Source organism: Panulirus ornatus, chromosome 67, assembly GCF_036320965.1.
Source record: "Panulirus ornatus isolate Po-2019 chromosome 67, ASM3632096v1, whole genome shotgun sequence".
Classification (NCBI taxonomy): Eukaryota; Metazoa; Arthropoda; class Malacostraca; order Decapoda; family Palinuridae; genus Panulirus; species Panulirus ornatus.
In genome coordinates this window covers 16,658,670-16,678,748 of record NC_092290.1, presented here as the reverse complement: position 1 = coordinate 16,678,748, position 20,079 = coordinate 16,658,670, and the positions used below count along the sequence as shown (strand labels likewise).

The following is a 20,079-nucleotide window of genomic DNA, read 5'->3' as shown; positions in this document are numbered from 1 at the left end:
TTGCCGGCTTTCATCTTCCGCAAAGCTTTTACTACCTCTTTTCTGTTTACCAAATCATTTTCCCTAACCCTCTCACTTTGCACACCACCTCGACCCAAACACCCTATATCTGCCACTCTGTCATCAGACACATTCAACAAACCTTCAAAATACTCATTCCATCTCCTTCTCACATCACCACTACTTGTTATCACCTCCCCATTTACGCCCTTCACTGAAGTTCCCATTTGCTCCCTTGTCTTACGCACCCTATTTACCTCCTTCCAGAACATCTTTTTATTCTCCCTAAAATTTACTGATAGTCTCTCACCCCAACTCTCATTTGCCCTTTTTTTCACCTCTTGCACCTTTCTCTTGACCTCCTGTCTCTTTCTTTTATACTTCTCCCACTCAATTGCATTTTTTCCCTGCAAAAATCGTCCAAATGCCTCTCTCTTCTCTTTCACTAATACTCTTACTTCTTCATCCCACCACTCACTACCCTTTCTAAACAGCCCACCTCCCACTCTTCTCATGCCACAAGCATCTTTTGCGCAATCCATCACTGATTCCCTAAATACATCCCATTCCTCCCCCACTCCCCTTACTTCCATTGTTCTCACCTTTTTCCATTCTGTACACAGTCTCTCCTGATACTTCTTCACACAGGTCTCCTTCCCAAGCTCACTTACTCTCACCACCTTCTTCACCCCAACATTCACTCTTCTTTTCTGAAAACCCATACTAATCTTCACCTTAGCCTCCACAAGATAATGATCAGACATCCCTCCAGTTGCACCTCTCAGCACATTGACATCCAAAAGTCTCTCTTTCGCACGCCTGTCAATTAACACGTAATCCAATAACGCTCTCTGGCCATCTCTCCTACTTACATAAGTATACTTATGTATATCTCGCTTTTTAAACCAGGTATTCCCAATCATCAGTCCTTTTTCAGCACATAAATCTACAAGCTCTTCACCATTTCCATTTACAACACTGAACACCCCATGCATACCAATTATTCCCTCAACTGCCACGTTACTCACCTTTGCATTCAAATCACCCATCACTATAACCCGGTCTCGTGCATCAAAACCGCTAACACACTCATTTAGCTGCTCCCAAAACACTTGCCTCTCATGATCTTTCTTCTCATGCCCAGGTGCATATGCACCAATAATCACCCACCTCTCTCCATCAACTTTCAATTTTACCCATATTAATCGGGAATTTATTTTCTTACATTCTATCACATACTCCCACAACTCCTGTTTTAGGAGTATTGCTACTCCTTCCCTTGCTCTTGTCCTCTCACTAACCCCTGACTTCACTCCCCAGACATTTCCAAACCACTCTTCCCCTTTACCCTTGAGCTTCGTTTCACTCAGAGCCAAAACATCCAGGTTCCTTTCCTCAAACATACTACCTATCTCTCCTTTTTTCACATCTTGGTTACATCCACACACATTTAGGCACCCCACTCTGAGCCTACGAGGAGGATGAGCACTCCCCGCGTGACTCCTTCTTCTGTTTCCCTGTTGGATATTCCCCTATATTTCCCAGGAAAAAGTAGCATAAGAGAATATTTTCAGTAGTACTTAATATTCATCATATTTTCTTTAACTTGCTTTTCTCCGTTAGATTCAGTCCAATGTATATTACTGAAGATTGTCTTCTCTTCCACAGATATGTGACACCTACCCTCAGGAGCTGTATGTTCCAGCCTCAGCTCCTACCAAAGTTATTCTTAGCAGCTCTAAGTTCCGCAGCAAGGGCCGTTTCCCAGTCCTCTCATACCTACACAAGAATCAGGTTGGACAGTCTCTTTGAGTACTCTTGCAGTTTCAAATTCCTTATCTAGAGTTATTATTCAGTATATAGAAATGTGTGAGCTAGCATTTTGTTGTATAGACTATAAAAGGTGAAAGAAGAGCCAACAGTCTTTTAATATAGCAGATGGGAATGGTTAGGAAATTCCATCACAATAGGTAAAAAAAAAGTCTGTCATGAAATGAATGATAAGCAATTAAGAGTAACAGAAAATACACAGAAAATTATATCATTATTACTTTTGTGTTGGCCTTATCCACTGCTAAATGAAGGGTGCAGAAGGGTTTGAGTGACAGTTGACAGCACTCAAGTATGTATCTATAAATACTTAAGATGAGATTTCACCAAGAGGCTGGGCTATTGCATAATGTTAGCTGCAAGTAAATCTAGAATTAAGAAGAATGAGTTGTGTGAATTACTTGTCAAGTGTTATATGTGAGATGGAGTGTGTATTTGTGAATCAGCAACCCAAGTTTCGGTGAGGTAGCAAGAAAAGAGTGACTTGGACCAAGGAGTGGCACTTGACGGACATAGAAATAGTAGCATATTTGCAGCTGTCATTAAGATATTCAGTACCCAGGTTTGTGGCTTTCTACCATTTACTACTTGAAATTAGAGAGGGGAAGTGGAAATGATGTCTCTTTCTGTTTAGCTTTCCTAACACAGCACTCTAATACGTTGGTGGTAAATAACATGAACGTATTTAGAAATATTCCACCTTTAATGCTAAAAGTCTTTTCAAAGGAGATTAGCTGGTAAGTGTGGGGAGGGTATTGAAGGATTTTATACCCATTTTATCTTGAACATATTTTCCAACACTCCATTCATTTCATACACAGACATAGCATTGGCTGTGAATGTCATGAATATATTTATTTATTTCTACAACAGTAGAAATGAGTGTGAGGGAAGCAAGTGATGAATACATTTAGTAAGGAGAGTGGAGGTATTTTTTCTCTTGGAGTTATTCTAGCTCTATTTATCATCTGCTCTCAAAGCCCTCTGTTGCATCAGAAATTGCATAAAGAGAAAATTAGGTGCAGATGTTATTATACTCTTCAACAAATGTGAAGTCACTGGGAACATCTCATATGCAGATCTGCGAGTTTAGTCACTGAAGTGTAATGCAGTGGTAAGCTTTTTATTTGTACTTGTGGATTGATGGTTAGTTATGGAAGGTTTGAAATGGGAGGGGTCTAGTGCTGCATCAAAGAATATAGGAGTTCAGTTTTTGTGGTAGCTAGGCAGCTGGTAAATGTTCTGCATACTCTTTTTTGTGTGATTTGCAACTTTGTTAGATTTGTTTTGACAAGGTGGATGATCAGGCAGAAGAGACATAGTTCAGGAAGGGGTGGATGAACCATTTGTAGAAGAAACTAAAGGATTCTTTATCTTGTCCAAATCTAGTACCAGATGATTTTCTGAGGGCATTTAGTGTGTTTATGGCTATTGTGTTGTTATGTGTGGTGTGATATGTCATGTGTGTCATAAGTGATGCCCCAAATAGTTGAAGTGTTGTTAAGTGGGAGGTATACATTGTTACTAGATGCTACAGCCTAAATTTTTTTCAATCACTGTTTAGTCTGAGTGGAGTTGTCAAGTTGGCCTAAATGAGATTTTCACTCATGTTATGTAATGGCTTGTGAGGCTGTAATAGTGTCACAAGATGATAGAGATTAGTGATGAAAACCATTAGTAATCATACTTTTTGTTACAAAAATGCCTTTAGAAATACCCTACACCTCACTATGCCTGACAATACTGTTGGAGTACCTCAAATGCTTGGCACTGGAACAGCATAAATTAAAGAACTCGTAAAACATGTTAACTGTTTCACCAGTTTGAGCTGCATATCATATAGAAAATTATGTTTGTGTTGTTTGGAATATCAGTCTAATGGAGATATTTACTTGAATATTTGACAATATCCCACACATGGTGTACAGGTGATGTTAGGGATTCTATTGTTAAAAAAAAGGTCAGTCTTTACCAGAAGGACTTACTGTATAGTTTCTCTTTCTTCGAACAGAATTTTGTATCCATTTGATTGGATGATTTCATGTTTTTTTTCTTTTTAAAGGACTTCATTGTGATGAATAACTGATGATTTGAGCTGTTTTGTAGATCATTCATGGATGGATTTGTTTGTAGTATTCATAACTAGATAAGATTTTCCATTTTTCTTTATGCATGAGCAGTACTCATTGACCAGCCATTTATTTTCAGGCTGCATTATGTCGATCATCGCAGCCACTGTCTGGCTTCAGTGCACGATGTGAAGAGGATGAAGAATTATTAGATTGTATCCTTCGGTCAAATGCAAATTCTTCACACATGTTCGTCGTTGATACTAGACCAAAGGTTAGTGCTAAAGGGAATAAGTGAAGTCATTTTCATTGAACTAATTAGTAACGTAATTTTTGAGAATGATGATTCAAATCATGCATTCATAATTTTTGTGTTGCTTGCATAACCTTTTCTGTCATCATCTGTATGTTTTTTGTCTATTTGCTATTTGTCTGTCTGCAATATGAAAGGCCTTCCTGGTTTAGTGGTGGTGTGTTTGACCTGACCTGCAAGGGTTTGGTTAAACACATCTACTTTTACAATTTGTACAGTTTTCCCAGCATGTAAAGGATTGGACAGCACAAAACTCTTAACTCTAGTTTGGGTTTTTCCTTATTAATTCCCCTTACATAAAAGTTTAATCTGGAACTTAACTTAGCCCTTATCTTGTATTTCTTACTGAATCCATGATGATCATGTCAAATGCATTAGACTGTGTTCTTTATGTAGTTGTTTCCCAGCAACTAAAGAGGTGAATGGCATAAGACCTATGACCCTAGTTTGGATGTTATTTGAGTTATCTCCCTTGTAGAAAACATTAGCCGGGAGCTTAATGTGGCTCATACCTTGAAGAAAATTCCACCTTTGGCCATTAGACTTAACAGTGGTCTCCCTCACATATACTGAGGTACACTTTCCTAGAAAAATTAGACTCAGTATAAGGGAATTTATTAAGGGCATATACAGTGGATGGAGGGCGGTTCCACTCCCAGTCAAGGTCAAAGGCATCTTTTAGTGAAAATTCTTTACTTTATCAAGTTTCTTTGCTATACTAGTAACTCTTATAATAATATAGTATGAATGAATCTTAGGGAATAGTACCCAGTGCTCACCAATGATAATATAGTATGAATGAACCTCATAGAAAAGTATCCATTGCTCACCAGTACAAAATCTTAATAACAGGTGGAAGTTAGAGAGCAGTCAGGCCACCCTTAAGCACATACATGAATTTTGAGAAAAATAATCCTTTATTCTGTACTTTTATTAAAGTATGAAAGTGATGAAAAATATCACAATTGTCTCATTTTTAAGATTGTTTTTCTTAAGCATTCACTCATATGTGATTGGATGAGGCCATTATTTTCCTGTTCCTGATGCAATCTTCTTATAAGAATTTTCAGAATGTGGTGAAAAAACTTCAAACATCTGTCAACTTTGTAATGTTAATAGAATGATATATAAGACATGACAAAATAAGAGCTAAGATGAATACAAAAGACAAAGAAATGAGTAAGATATTGGTCCTCCTACCCGTACATCTGAATAGAATTAGCATTTTTTTATGCTGTCTAAAAGTAATGAGAAACTTTAAAAACATGTCAAATTATTAATACTGATAGAGTAATAAGTAAGTTGTGTTTAACAGTGAGGGCTAGATTAACAACAGTAAAAACAGAAAAGAAGATGGAAATCCTCCTGCCTATACTTGAAGAGAATAAGGATTTACTTTACACTTCTCATAGTGAGATGTAAAAAGCATTAACAGCCTGTCAAAGTACTGACATTAATAGGGTTTTAGATAAATCATGGTGAAGTATAAGAGAAAAGACAACTTTAGTAATCAAAGAATGAAGGGAAAACAGGAGCCTTCCTGCCAAAGAATCTGAAAACTTAGGAATTTATATATGAATGCCTGAAAGTGATGAAAAACCATGTTAAGTCTTCAACATTACTAATGTTGATAGATTAATGGATAAAACATGGTGAACAATGAAAGCTTAAGATGAATACACTAAACATAAAGAAGGACTGAAGCCATGTGGTGAGCCTGGAAGCCAGATGGTGAGCTTTGGGAAGGCCTGCTGCTTGGGTTCTACCTTCTTTATTTTTTAACTAGTTATATTAGCTTTCATTGCTCAATATTTTATCAATTTCTATGTTAATGATAGTGATTTCAGAGGCTTTTAATGTATTTTCAACATTTTCAGAAAAATGTCGAATATATGCTAATCCTTTTCTAAACATGTTGGCAGGAATAATCTTGCTTTGCTTATTTTTTATGTACTGCATTTATCTTAGCTCTCATTATTCAGGATTTTTTATCTTAGAATATTATCAGATTAACAGGCTTTTGATATTTTTCATACTTTCAGAAATATGTTGAATAAATACTTATTCTTTCAAATATATGGGAAAGAGGGATTCCACCTTCTTCATTTGTTTTGTTTACTGTAGTTATATTGATTTATATTGTTCCAATGCTTGTATGTCCAACTATGTAAGTGTGAATCTTCACTCAGTGAATGTGCATCTTGGATAGCATAAGGCATTTTGTGTTATGCAAATTTAGCATCTGTGAATTTGATATAAGCATAATAGGCCCCTACAGATGTATTTTATTTTTTCAGGCAACTTTTCCAGCCATTCTTATTTCACATCCTATTACTATGTTGCAGTCCACACAATACAAGTGTTACGTGGAGCATCCCTCTTATCTAATCATTTGTCCCTCTCTTTCCATCAATCTTGCGATACATTCACTTATGCATTATATAGGCACTGCTGCTATAAAAAATAGGAATGTGAGTGATATTGTGATGAACATGCTTCTAACTAATCTCACTGTAGTACACTCATTTTGCCAAGCTTTCTGCATTGATTCTCATTCATCTATTTTTCCTATCTGTTTATCTCTTCATAAATACTACTTCATGCTTTTAAACTAAGGTTACTGTCTGTATATCTTTCTGTCTGTATCTTTGACACCCTTCCCATCTGAGAACTCCAGTGAAGGGGGTGGCCAAGGTAAAAGAGTCTTCACCTGTCCCTGTCCTTATATGCCTCCCTTGCATACATCATTCTATGCATTCTTCTACCATTTCTCTCCCTCTGGTACTCTCCCACTCTATTTCCCCACGTCACAAGTGATCTCCCTCTCACACTAAGCCCTTTAATCGCACTGACATGCACTGTCCTTGTAAACTCCCTGTCTTGCATTCTTTTCACATTCCCAAACCACCTTAAAGTATTATGTTTCAGCCACTCTAGCACTCCACAATTCATTCCTATTGCATTCCCTACCATACCAGATCTCTCATACACCCCATCAATTCTTTTATCACTCCATCTACTTATACCACATGCTTTTCTTAAGTACCTCATCTCCACAGCCTGGATTCTTGACCTCTGAGACTCATTCCATGGCCATGTTTCAGCTGCATAGGTCAGGACTGAAGGACTATACAGTCCCTTAATTCTTGCTTCACTTCCATACTTATGCCTCTACCCTTCATAATTCTGTTAAGGCATCCAATGACTCTTCCACATTTTACTGCTCTCTCCATTATCTATCCTTCCATATCATCAGATTTACCAAAGATAACTCCTAAGTACTTTAATTCTGTAACCTCTTCCAATCTTTCTCCTTCTGTATCTATAACACAGTTTAGCATACTTTCTCTTTCACTCATTCTTTTCAGACACCATTACTTTACTTTCTCTTGCATTTAGTTTCAAATGTCTATGCCTCTGTGGAGCATAAAACGCTACCTTCTGCAACTCCTTTTCACTCTCAGCAAACAACACAGTATCATCTGCAAAACAGGCTTGTCACTAGCCACCAACTAGCCACCATACCTCACCACCACACTGCCTAGTTTTGCATTCACCTCATCTATATATATATATATATATATGCTAAAGAGCTGAGGAGACATCACACAGCCCTGCCTCACACCCACATGCATACTGAAACTTTCACTTAACTCTCCGTCCACTCTTACATATGCATTTGCTACTGCATATAAGGCTTCCACACCATATAACAATTGTCCCCAACCCCAGTTATCCTTAACAAATCCCATAAAGCATTCCACTTGACCCTGTCATACACTTTCTCCAGATCCATTAGAGCTGCATACAGCTTCTTACCTTTTGCTAGATACTTTTCTGCAGTCATTTTCACCACAAAAATGTTACCCACACATTAATTACCTTTTGTAAAACCCTCTTGCTCCTCACTTATTCTGCATTTAGTCACTTCTATCACTATCAAATATTCTGCATTTAGTCACTTCTATCACTATCAAATAACATTCTTGCCTACACTATTTCTGGTACACTTAACAGACTTATTCCCCTGTTATTGCTGCATACATCCTTAGCACCTTTTCTTTTGAATAAAGGAACAGTAATAGCTTTCACCCAGTCACCAGGCTCAACTTTCTTTTTCCCTGCTGAACTACATATCACATGCATCCAATCTATCACACTTCCTCCTCAATACATCAACATTTCAGCCATAAGCCCATCTACTCAGATGCCTTTCCTACTTTCCACCTCATTATTGCCCTTTTTACCTCCCTTCTTGCTATAGGTCCCTTTACTTGTATCCTTTTCCTTCCAGCCCCCCATACCTATGCATGTAATAACTCCTGCTTCACCTTCTCCCATATTCATCAGTTCTTTAAAATACTCTTTCCATCTTCCTTTCACTTGCTCTGTTTGACTCAGCAACTCCCCTTCCTTACTTATCATATTAACATTTCCACTCTTACGTTCACCTGTTTCCTTTTTCATTCTCCTAGAATTGTTTCATATTTTCACTTATCTTTTCTCCAAAATCTTTATCTACTCCTCCTTTGCATTTCTCTGTCAGCTTCTTAACACTCTACTTGCTGAACTTCCACTGATACATTCCTTTCAAGCAATCTACCATATGCCTTCTTCTCTTCCATCATCCATGCATTTACCTTTTCATTCTTATATCTCATGACCTTGCAACTAAGTATTGATTTTACAACCTTTAACAGACTTTCTGTAAGCATTTTAAACACCTCATTCACACATGACCGCATCCCTGCATATTTTGCACTTTCACCTAAAATTTTGGTCACCCTTCTTTTATGCTCCTCCTTGCATTCTCTCTGACTCATCTCTCACTTATTAACACTTTTACCTCTACTTTCTTCCTTACCTCTACTTCTTCCGGATCCTTACCACCGCAAGAAGTGCAAGATGTCAGTCTCAAAAGAATCCTCTCACAACTTAAGTATCCAGCACAGTGTTTCTTAACTTTTCAAACACTGCCACATAGTCAGTCATACCCTTTCATCATTTCTCATCCATGTTTATCTATGAATCATTCTGTGCTGAAAAAAAGATGTTTGCAAGATTAAATCCCTCTCAGCACATATCCTTAAGATAACTTTCCCATTCTTATTCACTCCAGACACTCCCTATTTACCAATTATCTCTCCAGTTTCATCACATCCTGCCTTTGCATTCACATCACCCTTTACAACGACGTTTTACTTCTCAAAATCGTTTATACAATCATTCAAATTTCTGTAGAAATGCTTTATTTCATCCTTAACTCATACATTCTTCATATTCTGAGGTACACATACACATGCCCATGCTTACTTCAGAATTCCAATCTTCTTTCAGCCACACTATTCTTGATCCATTCCATCCTTGCTCTGTAAAATCCTCCCATACTTTCAGTGACAGCAGAATTCCACATCTTTCTTTCCCTCTTCCCTGATAATTTTCATTCAGTCCTGTCCATACCATTCCTCCTTCCATGCCCTCCTACAATTTGTATTCATCATTTCCATTTTCACTTCATGCACCCTGCCCATGGATATGGGTTTCCCAGCTTCCAAGACATTCAAACTACCACTTATAAATTTCTCCACAAACTGCCTCCTTTTACTATCACCAATCTTCCTATTTACATTCAGAGCCATCACCATCAGTTGCTTGCACCTTGTACTTCGTGGCATAACTAGTAAACTTCAGTGCCACTTCTTAGCCTTTTGTGCCTTACTTGACAGGCCACTGGCAGAGGGCAACTCCAGCGCAGTGTTTCCTAGAGGCAAACATTTGTGTTTTCCAGATCAATGCTATGGCTAACCGTGCTACTGGGAAGGGGTATGAGAATGAGGCTTATTATGAAAACATCAAATTCCACTTCTCTGGTATTGAAAATATACATGTGATGAGAGCTTCTTTAACCAAGCTGATTGAAAGTAAGTGAAGATCTTGGAGATAATTTTTCTGTTTAATGCATCATAATATTGTCATACTTGTTGTCTTTCAGGTCCTTTCATTATATTTTAGGAACAAATTAAGTTTTCCTTATGAATTTGTAGATTTATTAGATGAAGAGAATAGGAATATGGGGACAAAACATAAAGAAATACTGAACTTTATAGCAGAATCTTAATCATATTATTTAGTTTTTTGTATGATACAGTAAAATCTTAGATAAAATAATTCCATTTTTTAAAGATTCGAGTGTACAATATATGAATTCATACTGCCAGTATCTGCTTATAAATGTACACAATTTAATCTTGTAGGTAGTGCAAGTGGAAAATTGGGGAAGAGCTGTCTGGTTTCAGAAGTGGTAGAGGATATGCGGATAAGATGTTTGCTTTGCTATTAAAGATATACTTAAAGAAACAGATGGATTTGTGTATGGCATTTATGGAGCCGGAGAAAGCATATGAAAGGGGTTGATAGAGATACCTTTTGGAAGGTCTTTATAATATATAATGTAGAATGAAAGCTGCTAGAAGCAGTGAGAAGCTTTTTGTCAAGGATATACGGCATGTGTACGAATAGAAGAGAGGAAAGTGAATGGTTCCAATTGAAGGTTGGTCTTCAGCAAGGGTGTGTGATGTCACCATGGTTGGTTAATTTGTTTTTATGGATGGGATGGTAAGGGAGGTGAATGCAAGAGTCATGGAGAGAGGGGCAAGTATGTAGTCTGCTGATGACACAGCACTGGTGGCAGATTTAAGTGAGAACGGCAGAAGTTGGTGACCTAGTTTGCAATAATGTGTGTAAGGAGGAATTTGAGAGTAAATAAGAATAGAAGCAAGGTTATTAGGTTTATTAGGATTAAGAGACAGGTTAATTGGAGTGTGAGTTTGAGTGGAGAAAAACTTGGAGGAAGTGAAGTGTTTTAGACACCTGGCAGTGAATGGAACCATGGAAGCAGAAGTGGTCATAGTTTGGGTAAGGGTGTGAAAGTTCTGGGGGCACTGAACAATGTGTGGAAGGAGAGAACATATCTGAGGGCAAAAATGGGTGTGTTTGAGGTTGTAATAATCTCAACAATATTATATGGATGCAAATGAAATGTTTGAGAACAATATGTGGTGTGAGGTGGTTTGATCAAGTAAGTAATGGAAAGGTAGGAGAGAGGTGTGGTAATAAAAAGGGTGTGGTTGAGAGAGCTGAAGAGGGTGTGCAGAAATGATTTAGACATATTAAGAGAATGAATGAGATAAGGTTGACAAAGAGGGTGTATGTGTCAGAAGTTAAGGGAACAAGGAGAGCAGGGAGACCTATTTGGAGATGGAAGGATGGAGTGAAGATTTTGAGCAACTGGGGCCAGAACTTGCAAGCAGAATGCTTGCATAGTGCCGTTGTACAAAGGCAAAGGGGATAAGAGTGAGTGCTCAAATTACAGAGTTATAAGTTTGTTGAGTATTCCTGGGAAATTATATGGGGGGTATTGATTGAGAGGGTGAAGGCATGTACAGAGCATCAGATTGGGGAAGAGTAGTGTGGTTTCAGAAGTGGTAGAGGATGTGTGGATCAGGTGTTTGCTTTGAAGAATGTATGTGAGAAATACTTAGAAAAGCAAATGGATTTGTATGTAGCATTTATGGATCTGGAGAAGGCATATGATAGAGTTGATAGAGATGCTCTGTGGAAGGTATTAAGAATATATGGTGTGGGAGGCAAGTTGTTAGAAGCAGTGAAAAGTTTTTATCGAGGATGTAAGGCGTGTGTACATGTAGGAAGAGAGGAAAGTGATTGGTTCTTAGTGAATGTAGGTTTGCGACAGGGGTGTAGTGATGTCTCCATGGTTGTTTAATTTGTTTATGGATGGGGTTGTTAGGGAGGTAAATGCAAGAGTTTTGGAAAGAAGGGCAAGTATGCAGTCTGTTGTGTATGAGAGAGCTTGGGAGGCAAGTCAGTTGTTGTTCGCTGATGATACAGCGCTGGTGGCTGATTCATGTGAGAAACTGCAGAAGCTGGTGACTGAGTTTGGTAAAGTGTGTGAAAGAAGAAAGTTGAGAGTAAATGTGAATAAGAGCAAGGTTATTAGGTACAGTAGGGTTGAGGGGTCAAGTCAATTGGGAGGTAAGTTTGAATGGATAAAAACTGGAGGAAGTGAAGTGTTTTATGGTTGCGAGGCCCACGTGAAGGAATAGTGGTTCCAACAATGTTATATGGTTGCGAGGTGTGGGCTATGGATAGAGTTGTGCGGAGGAAGGTGGATGTGCTGGAAATGAGATGTTTGAGGACGATATGTGGTGTGTGGTGGTTTGATCGAGTAAGTAATAACAGGGTAAGAGAGATGTGTGGTAATAAAAAGAGTGTGGTTGAGAGAGCAGAAGAGGGTGTTTTGAAATGGTTTGGTCACATGGAGAGAATGAGTGAGGAAAGATTGACCAAGAGGATATCTGTGTCAGAGGTGGAGGGAACGAGGAGAAGTTGAAGACCAAATTGGAGGTGGGAAGATGGAGTGAAAAAGATTTTGAGGAAAGTGATTGGTTCTCAGTGAATGTAGGTTTGCGGCAGGGGTGTGTGATGTCTCTATGGTTGTTTAATTTGTTTATGGATGGGGTTGTTAGGGAGGTGAATGCAAGGGTTTTGGAAAGAGGGGCAAGTATGCAGTCTGTTGTGGATGAGAGGGCTTGGGAAGTGAGTCAGTTGTTGTTCGCTGATGATACAGCACTGGTGGCTGATTCATGTGAGAAACTGCAGAAGCTGGTGACTGAGTTTGGTAAAGTGTGTGAAAGAAGAAAGTTGAGAGTAAATGGGAATAAGAGCAAGGTTATTGGGTACAGTAGGTTTGAGGGTCAAGTCAGTTGGGAGGTAAGTTTGAATGGAGAGAAACTGGAGGAAGTGAAGTGTTTTAGATATCTGGGAGTGGATTTGGCAGCGGATGGAACCATAGAAGCGGAAGTGAATCATAGGGTGGGGGAGGGGACGAAAATTCTGGGAGCCTTGAAGAATGTGGTTGCGAGGCGTGGGCTATGGATAGAGTTGTACGCAGGAGAGTGGATGTGCTGGAAATGAGATGTTTGAGGACAATATGTGGTGTGAGGTGGTTTGATCGAGTAAGTAATAATAAAATAGGGTAAGTAATAATAGTAGTAATAAAAAGAGTGTGGTTGAGAGAGCAGAAGAGGGTGTTTTGAAATGGTTTGGTCACATGGAGAGAATGAGTGAGGAAAGATTGACCAAGAGGATATATGTGTCAGAGGTGGAGGGAACAAGGAGAAATGGGAGACCAAATTGGAGGTGGAAAGATGGAGTGAAAAAGATTTTGAGTGATCGGGGCCTGAACATGCAGGAGGGTGAAAGGCGGGCAAGGAATAGAGTGAATTAGATCGATGTGGTATACCGGGGACGACGTGCTGTCAGTGGATTGAATCAGGGCATGTGAAGCATCTGGGGTAAACCATGGAAAGTTCTGTGGGGCCTGGATGTGGAAAGGGAGCTGTGGTTTCGGGCATTATTGCATGACAGCTGGAGACTGAGTGTGAGCGAATGGGGCCTTTGTTGTCTTTTCCTGGCGCTGCCTTGCGCACATGAGGGGGGAGGGGGATGTTATTCCGTGTGTGGCGGGGTGGCAGTGGGGGTGAGTAGGGGCAGACAGTGTGAATTGTGTGCATGTGTGTATATGTGTGTGTCTGTGTGTGTATATATGTGTGTACGTTGGGATGTGTGGGTGTGTATGTTTGCATGTGTGGACCTGTGTTTGTGTGTGCATGTGTGTGGGGGTGGGTTGGGCCATTTCTTTCGTCTGTTTCCTTGCGCTACCTTGTAGGCGAGGGAGACAGTGACAAAGCAAAATAATAATAATAAATATATATATATATATATATATATTTTTTTTCTTTTAAACTATTCGCCATTTCCCGCGTTAGCGAGGTAGCGTTAGGAACAGAGGACTGGGCCTTTTTTGGAATATCCTCATCTGGCCCCCTCTGTTCCTTCTTTTGGAAAATAAAAAAAAAATATATATATATATATAGGGGAGAAAGAATACTTCCCACGTATTCCCTGCGTGTCGTAGAAGGCGACTAAAAGGGAAGGGAGCAGGGGGCTGGAAATCCTCCCCTCTCGTTTTTTTTTTTTTTTTTTTTTTTTTTTTTTCCAAAAGAAGGAACAGAGAAGAGGGCCAGGTGAGGATATTCCCTCAAAGGCCCAGTCCTCTGTTCTTAATGCTACCTCGCTATCGCGGGACATGGCGAATAGTATGAAAAAAAGAAAAAAATATATATATATATATATATATATATATATATATATATCTTTTTCTTTTAAACTATTCGCCATTTCCCGCGTTAGCGAGGTAGCATTAAGAACAGAGGACTGGGCCTTTTTTGGAATATCCTCACCTGGCCCCCTCTGTTCCTTCTTTTGGAAAAAAAAAAAAAAAAAGAGAGGGGAGGATTTCCAGCCCCCCGCTCCCTCCCCTTTTAGTCGCCTTCTACGACACGCAGGGAATACATGGGAAGTATTCTTAATCCCCTATCCCCAGGGTTTATATATATATATATATATATATATATATATATATATATATATATATATATATATATATATATATATATATATATATATTATCCCTGGGGATAGGGGAGAAAGAATACTTCCCACGTATTCCCTGTGTGTCGTAGAAGGCGACTAAAAGGGGAGGGAGCGGGTGGCTGGAAATCTTCCCCTCTCTTGTTTTTTTTTTAATTTTCCAAAAGAAGGAACAGAGAAGGGGGTCAGGTGAGGATATTCCCTCTAAGACCCAGTTCTCTGTTCTTAACGCTACCTCGCTAACGCGGGAAATGGCAAATAGTATGAAAAAAAATATATATATATATATATATATATATATATATATATATATATATATATATATATATATATATATATATATATATATATATATATTAAAAAAAACAACAAAAAAACAAAACAGGAGAATGAAACACAAGTTCCCATACCTCCATATTCCCTTTATGTTGTAAAAGGCATCTAAAAGGGGCTGGAGTTGTGGGCCTGGTAGCCCTCCCCCTTCTTGCATTTTAATTACTGAAAGTCAGAGAAGGAGCCAGACAAGGAATGCTTGTCCTCCTTAAGGCTTAGGCTTGGTGTATCTATGTGTGGATGTAATTGGGATGAAAAGAAGGGAGATATAGGTGGTATGTTTGGGGAGAGGACCTTGATCTGGTTTTGAGTGGAATTAAGCTCAAGGGGAAAGAGGAAGAATGGTTTGGGAATGTGCATCATGTAAAGTCTGGGGTTAGTGTAAGAATTAGAGCAAAGGAAAGGTTGGCATTGATGCTGAGGGAGTTATGGGAGTGTGTGAATGAGTGAAAGGAAAGTGAGCCCCAGGTGTAGGTTAAAGTTATATTGGATTATGAGGGGTGGATGATTAAGTATTTATTAGTGCTTGTTAAATTAGTAGTAAGAAGAGTCAAAAGGAAAGGTGAGTATTTTGGGTGGAGCTGAGAGAGTATATCAGCAGTTTTGATGTAAAGAATTGAGTATTAATGAAGGATGATTTGAATGCAAGAGTGAATGATGTAGCAGTTAAGGGTATAGTTAGGGGGCATAGGTGTGCATTTTATGTAAACAAAAATGGTGAACAGCTTGTGGAGTTGTGTTCTGTAAAAGGACTGGTAATTGGGAATATGTGTTTTAAAAAAGGAACAACATAAGTATACACAGTTGGGTAGGATTAATGGGAGTTGGGCTTTCCTGGATTATGTATTAATTGACAGGCATACTAGAAAGAGAGATTTTTGATGTAAATTTTTTGAGAAAGGCAGATGATTGAACATCTCATTTCTTCTTGGTGGGGGCTATGGTGAAAGTTTCCAGAAGTTTTAAAGAAAGAGGAAATTATATAGACAGGAAGAAGAGGGTAAAAGTGAGTGAGTTTGACAAAGAGGCATCTTTGAGGAGATAGCAGGAGAGATTGGGTGAGGAATGGCAAAATGTGAGTGTAAACAAAACCAAGGAAATTTAGGAGAATGGTAAGTATTTAGGGAAGCTGTACATAGATGTATGAGAGAAGTATGTTGCAGGTGGAAGGTGGGATGTAGGCACATGAGAAATGTTAGTGAGTGGTGGGATAAAGTAAAATTGTTAGTGAAAGAGAAAACAGAGTTGTATAGGCGTTACCTACAGTACCTACAGAAAAGGAGTGAGAGCAATTGGAAGGTGTAGAAGAGGAAGCAACTAGAGGTCCAGAGGAAGGTGAAGGGGCTGAAAAAGAGGGCAAATCAGAGTTGGGACAAGGGAGTATCAGGGAGCATCAGGGAGAAAAAAGAAAATTTTTTGGAAAGAGGTGAAATGTGCAAGGAAAAGAGAACAAATTGAAGCATCACTCATATTTTATGAGGTGATATATTTTGCTTTGCTTTTTTTCTTTTAACAATTTAAATGCTTCACTTCTGAATTTCTGAAGTGACACAGCTGTCAAAAACAGATTTGTATGTGCCATTTAAGTGAGAGAAAGATTAACATTATCAGTTGAGAGGGACATGGAATCAGATTTGGTTGCCTCCCATTCCTAAACTCATACTGCCTTTACTTTCAGCATGCCAGCTAGTAACCCCCACGATGAGTGGGTTTATCAGTGGTGTGGAATCATCAGGCTGGCTAAAACATGTGCGCTCAGTGTTAGGCACTGCTGTGTTCATTACCAATTCTGTAGTTGACGGCATTAGTGTACTAGTGCACTGCTCTGACGGGTGGGATCGTACTGCCCAGACTTGTGCCCTGGCTCAACTACTACTTGATCCATACTACCGCACCACACAAGGGTTCCAGGTATGGAATTGGTCTTATTAGATGCTGTTATGTATGTTATTTAGAAATTACCTACAGATAATCATTTTATTGTGCACTCTATGCTCTGTAGTAAGTAATCCATGTTTCCTGGTACATTTTTTATGTCTTGTTGTTTTTGATTAAGCAGTATAGTAAAGAGTTTCATCACTGCTACAACCATGGCCTCGGTAATTCATTGAGGCATTTTATTTTTATTTATGATGAAATGGCATGGGCAGATAACATGCCCTAATCATGGCCAACTTGGATGAAAGGAAAAACTTAAAGGGAAAGAAAGTAGAAATTAGAGCTCTGTGGGTGTTTGTAGACCTGACACTTAAAAGAAGAAAGGCTGTGTGAAGAGGGTAAGACACAGGAAGAGAGAGTATTCTACAGCTTAGCTGTTCCAGGGAAAAAGGAGGTATCATAACAGCCAATCCTTGAGTTTATCAGATTACCAGATCTTTTGAAAGACCCTGTGTGTATGGCTGAGAAGATAAACACTTTGTATTTTCAAGTCAGACTAACCTTATGAATTTCTACTGAAGCTGGTTGTGCCCTCAAGTAGATGATTAGTTTGAATTTTGAAATAAGAGGGAATATAGGGTATATAAATGCATGATTGGTATGATGCTGGCATATTGATGTTCAGGGTAGCCAAGATATTTGAAATGTCAAGGTTTAAGTGAGTAATTTTCAGATGTCCTGATTCATGTGCACATGCTGTGATATATCTTTATAATTTACATATTCTGTCTTAACTGAGATTAATGCATACAGTGTGTTGATATAAGTTTAATATATGTATTATTTATATGTGACCATACATATGTATAGTGTAAACTTGTATCAGACCATGTGTTTTCTTTGTATGTACATATTCCTTTCCCATCAGTACACTTGACATATTGTTTATTTATTTTCATACATAAATAATACACAGATATTATTAAACATTAGATACAGAGCATCTCATGAGTTCCTGTCACCAGCTGGTGAGTGATTGGTTAGATTTGCCCGGTTAGCAGTATTCCCATGAGTATTACAAAGTACATATGCCAAGTTTGCATTACATTTTTTATGGCAGATGATATGTCACATGTAAAAACATGCTGTGGTCATGGCCATCTTGGATTGAAGAAGTAGAAGTGAAGAGCTTGAGAAGAATCTAAAGATTAATTTTGGCTCCTTAGATGATTGAGAGCTGACTCTTTCAGTTCAAAATGAAGGTATAAGTAAGAAAGAAGTATCATAATAGTCAGTCCTCATGTGGCTGATCTCCACACAAAGACTATGAGAAGCAGCTGCCAGATGTATGCAGTGGGTTTAGGCTGTAGTGGCTGAGATACATATAGACAGCTCGCAAGAGGAGTGGCATTTACGTAATCATAATAGTAAATCCATTGAATAGTCTGTTGGGCTTGATTGTTGATGGTAGGCTTTGTTTTCATGACAGCTTGAGAGTGGGTTATGCAAATGAGGCTCTACTCTGCATGTTCTTGATGCTGCCTTGCTAAGGCAGGAAAAGCAATTATTTATAAAAAATGAAAGTTTGTAGATCCCTTAGTCATGGTTTGATTGCTCTATCTCTCATGCCTGTGATATTAGTGACAGATCATATTAGGCCATTAAACTCCTCCCTTCCACTGAATCTTACTCAGCCTACATATCTGTTTGGAATCATTACAAAGGCATCATTTGAAGGGTCAAGCACACCTTCATAGAAAGATATTATGCTGAATGATATTTCTGGATGTTTATCAAAAGCATTTCCAATAAGTTTGTTATTGTGCCTTTCCACCCATTTTATGACCTGATCCTTCTGTTGCTAACTCTCATACTGATAAGGCTGAGGTTTTTGGTACATAATGTCTTCTAACTCTGGACGATTCCACAGCTGGTCCTCCATCCCCCAATTCTTCCCACTGGACCTATGTCCTTTCTTATATTTTCTATGTGTTAGTTTTATAGAATGTTAGGTTACTTTGATAATGTTTGTGGGGAAACAGATGATGAAAGTGTAACATCAGATTTATAGGAGAAAAACTAGTTGCTATTGAGTTTATTTGTTACTTATGATTGGTTAGGATGATAGTGGGAAAGCTAAAGATGACAATAGAATTGTGTAGGGAGTGTGAACTGGAGGTAGACTGAAAGCTGTGGTGAATGGGAAGAATTTAAGTGAAAAGTGAACAAGAGGCTTGCATGATGAAGTGTTTGTCTCATCTCTTCTGGATGGATTGAATCCCAAGTTATCCTAGGTCCACATAAGTAGAAAATAAGAAGTGAGAGGGACACCACATGGTAGTACACTTGGAATTAGAGGAATAGAGTGAATGAAGGTGAGAAAGATTTTGGTGTGAGGAAATCATTAGATGGAGCATGGAAGAAAGAAATAATGTCAAGATGATGTGGTTTGTTGGAAACATGGCAGATGATTGTTTGGTGAAGAAGAAATGTATTACTGTAGAGAGAGATCAAGGAGTATAATTGATAAGAGACAGAGAGATGAAGAGTAAATTGTTAGGCCAAGAGGTATTGCAGATAAAGATGCAATAGCATTATTTGTTTTGTGAAGGAAGAATCACTGAGTAGTGTGAAAAAATTAAAAGTGCTTGTAATAGTGTAGAAGCCCATGTTCATATCAGCAAATTGGACATAACCTGGGATGTATGTGAGTGAACTGAGATGCTGTATGCACTTGATTCACCTTGTGTAAATGCGAATGAAGTTGATAGGATAAAGATAAATAAAGAGAAGGAGGACTGATTGCATTTTCTTTGTATATAGTGAGGAGTGGTTGTGACAATGAAGTGGGAATTGCATAGATGGTTTGGATGTAAGGATGTAGGATGATTGACTAGGGAAGTTTACAAGAGGGAAATGAAAGGAAGGAGAAATTAGGGAAGGCTAAGAGGAAGGTGTAAGGATATAGATAGGAAATATAAAGCTTAGAGGGATGTTAGAATGTATGAGTATTTGTAGTTTTACAGTCATGAGGACATATAATCATATTATCTTGATTTCTTTGACTTGTTGCTATGTGGTACGTTGAGATTTGTAATTTGACCCTTAGCTCGACACAAAATAGTTTCTTGGGGAGACTTAACT

General features: G+C 38.5%; 1 protein-coding gene across 3 annotated transcripts in view; it reads left to right on the top strand.

Moving 5' to 3' along the window:
• Window positions 1-20,079, top strand: part of Mtmr6 (Myotubularin related protein 6) — a 366,784-nt gene that overhangs the window by 292,058 nt on the left and 54,647 nt on the right. For all 3 annotated transcript variants that reach the window (XM_071659034.1, XM_071659033.1, XM_071659035.1), the window contains 4 exons: window positions 1,669-1,794; window positions 4,039-4,173; window positions 10,001-10,133; window positions 16,736-16,968. In XM_071659034.1, the coding sequence (XP_071515135.1) occupies window positions 1,669-1,794; window positions 4,039-4,173; window positions 10,001-10,133; window positions 16,736-16,968 (627 nt within the window). The remainder of the gene's footprint in view (window positions 1-1,668; window positions 1,795-4,038; window positions 4,174-10,000; window positions 10,134-16,735; window positions 16,969-20,079) is intronic.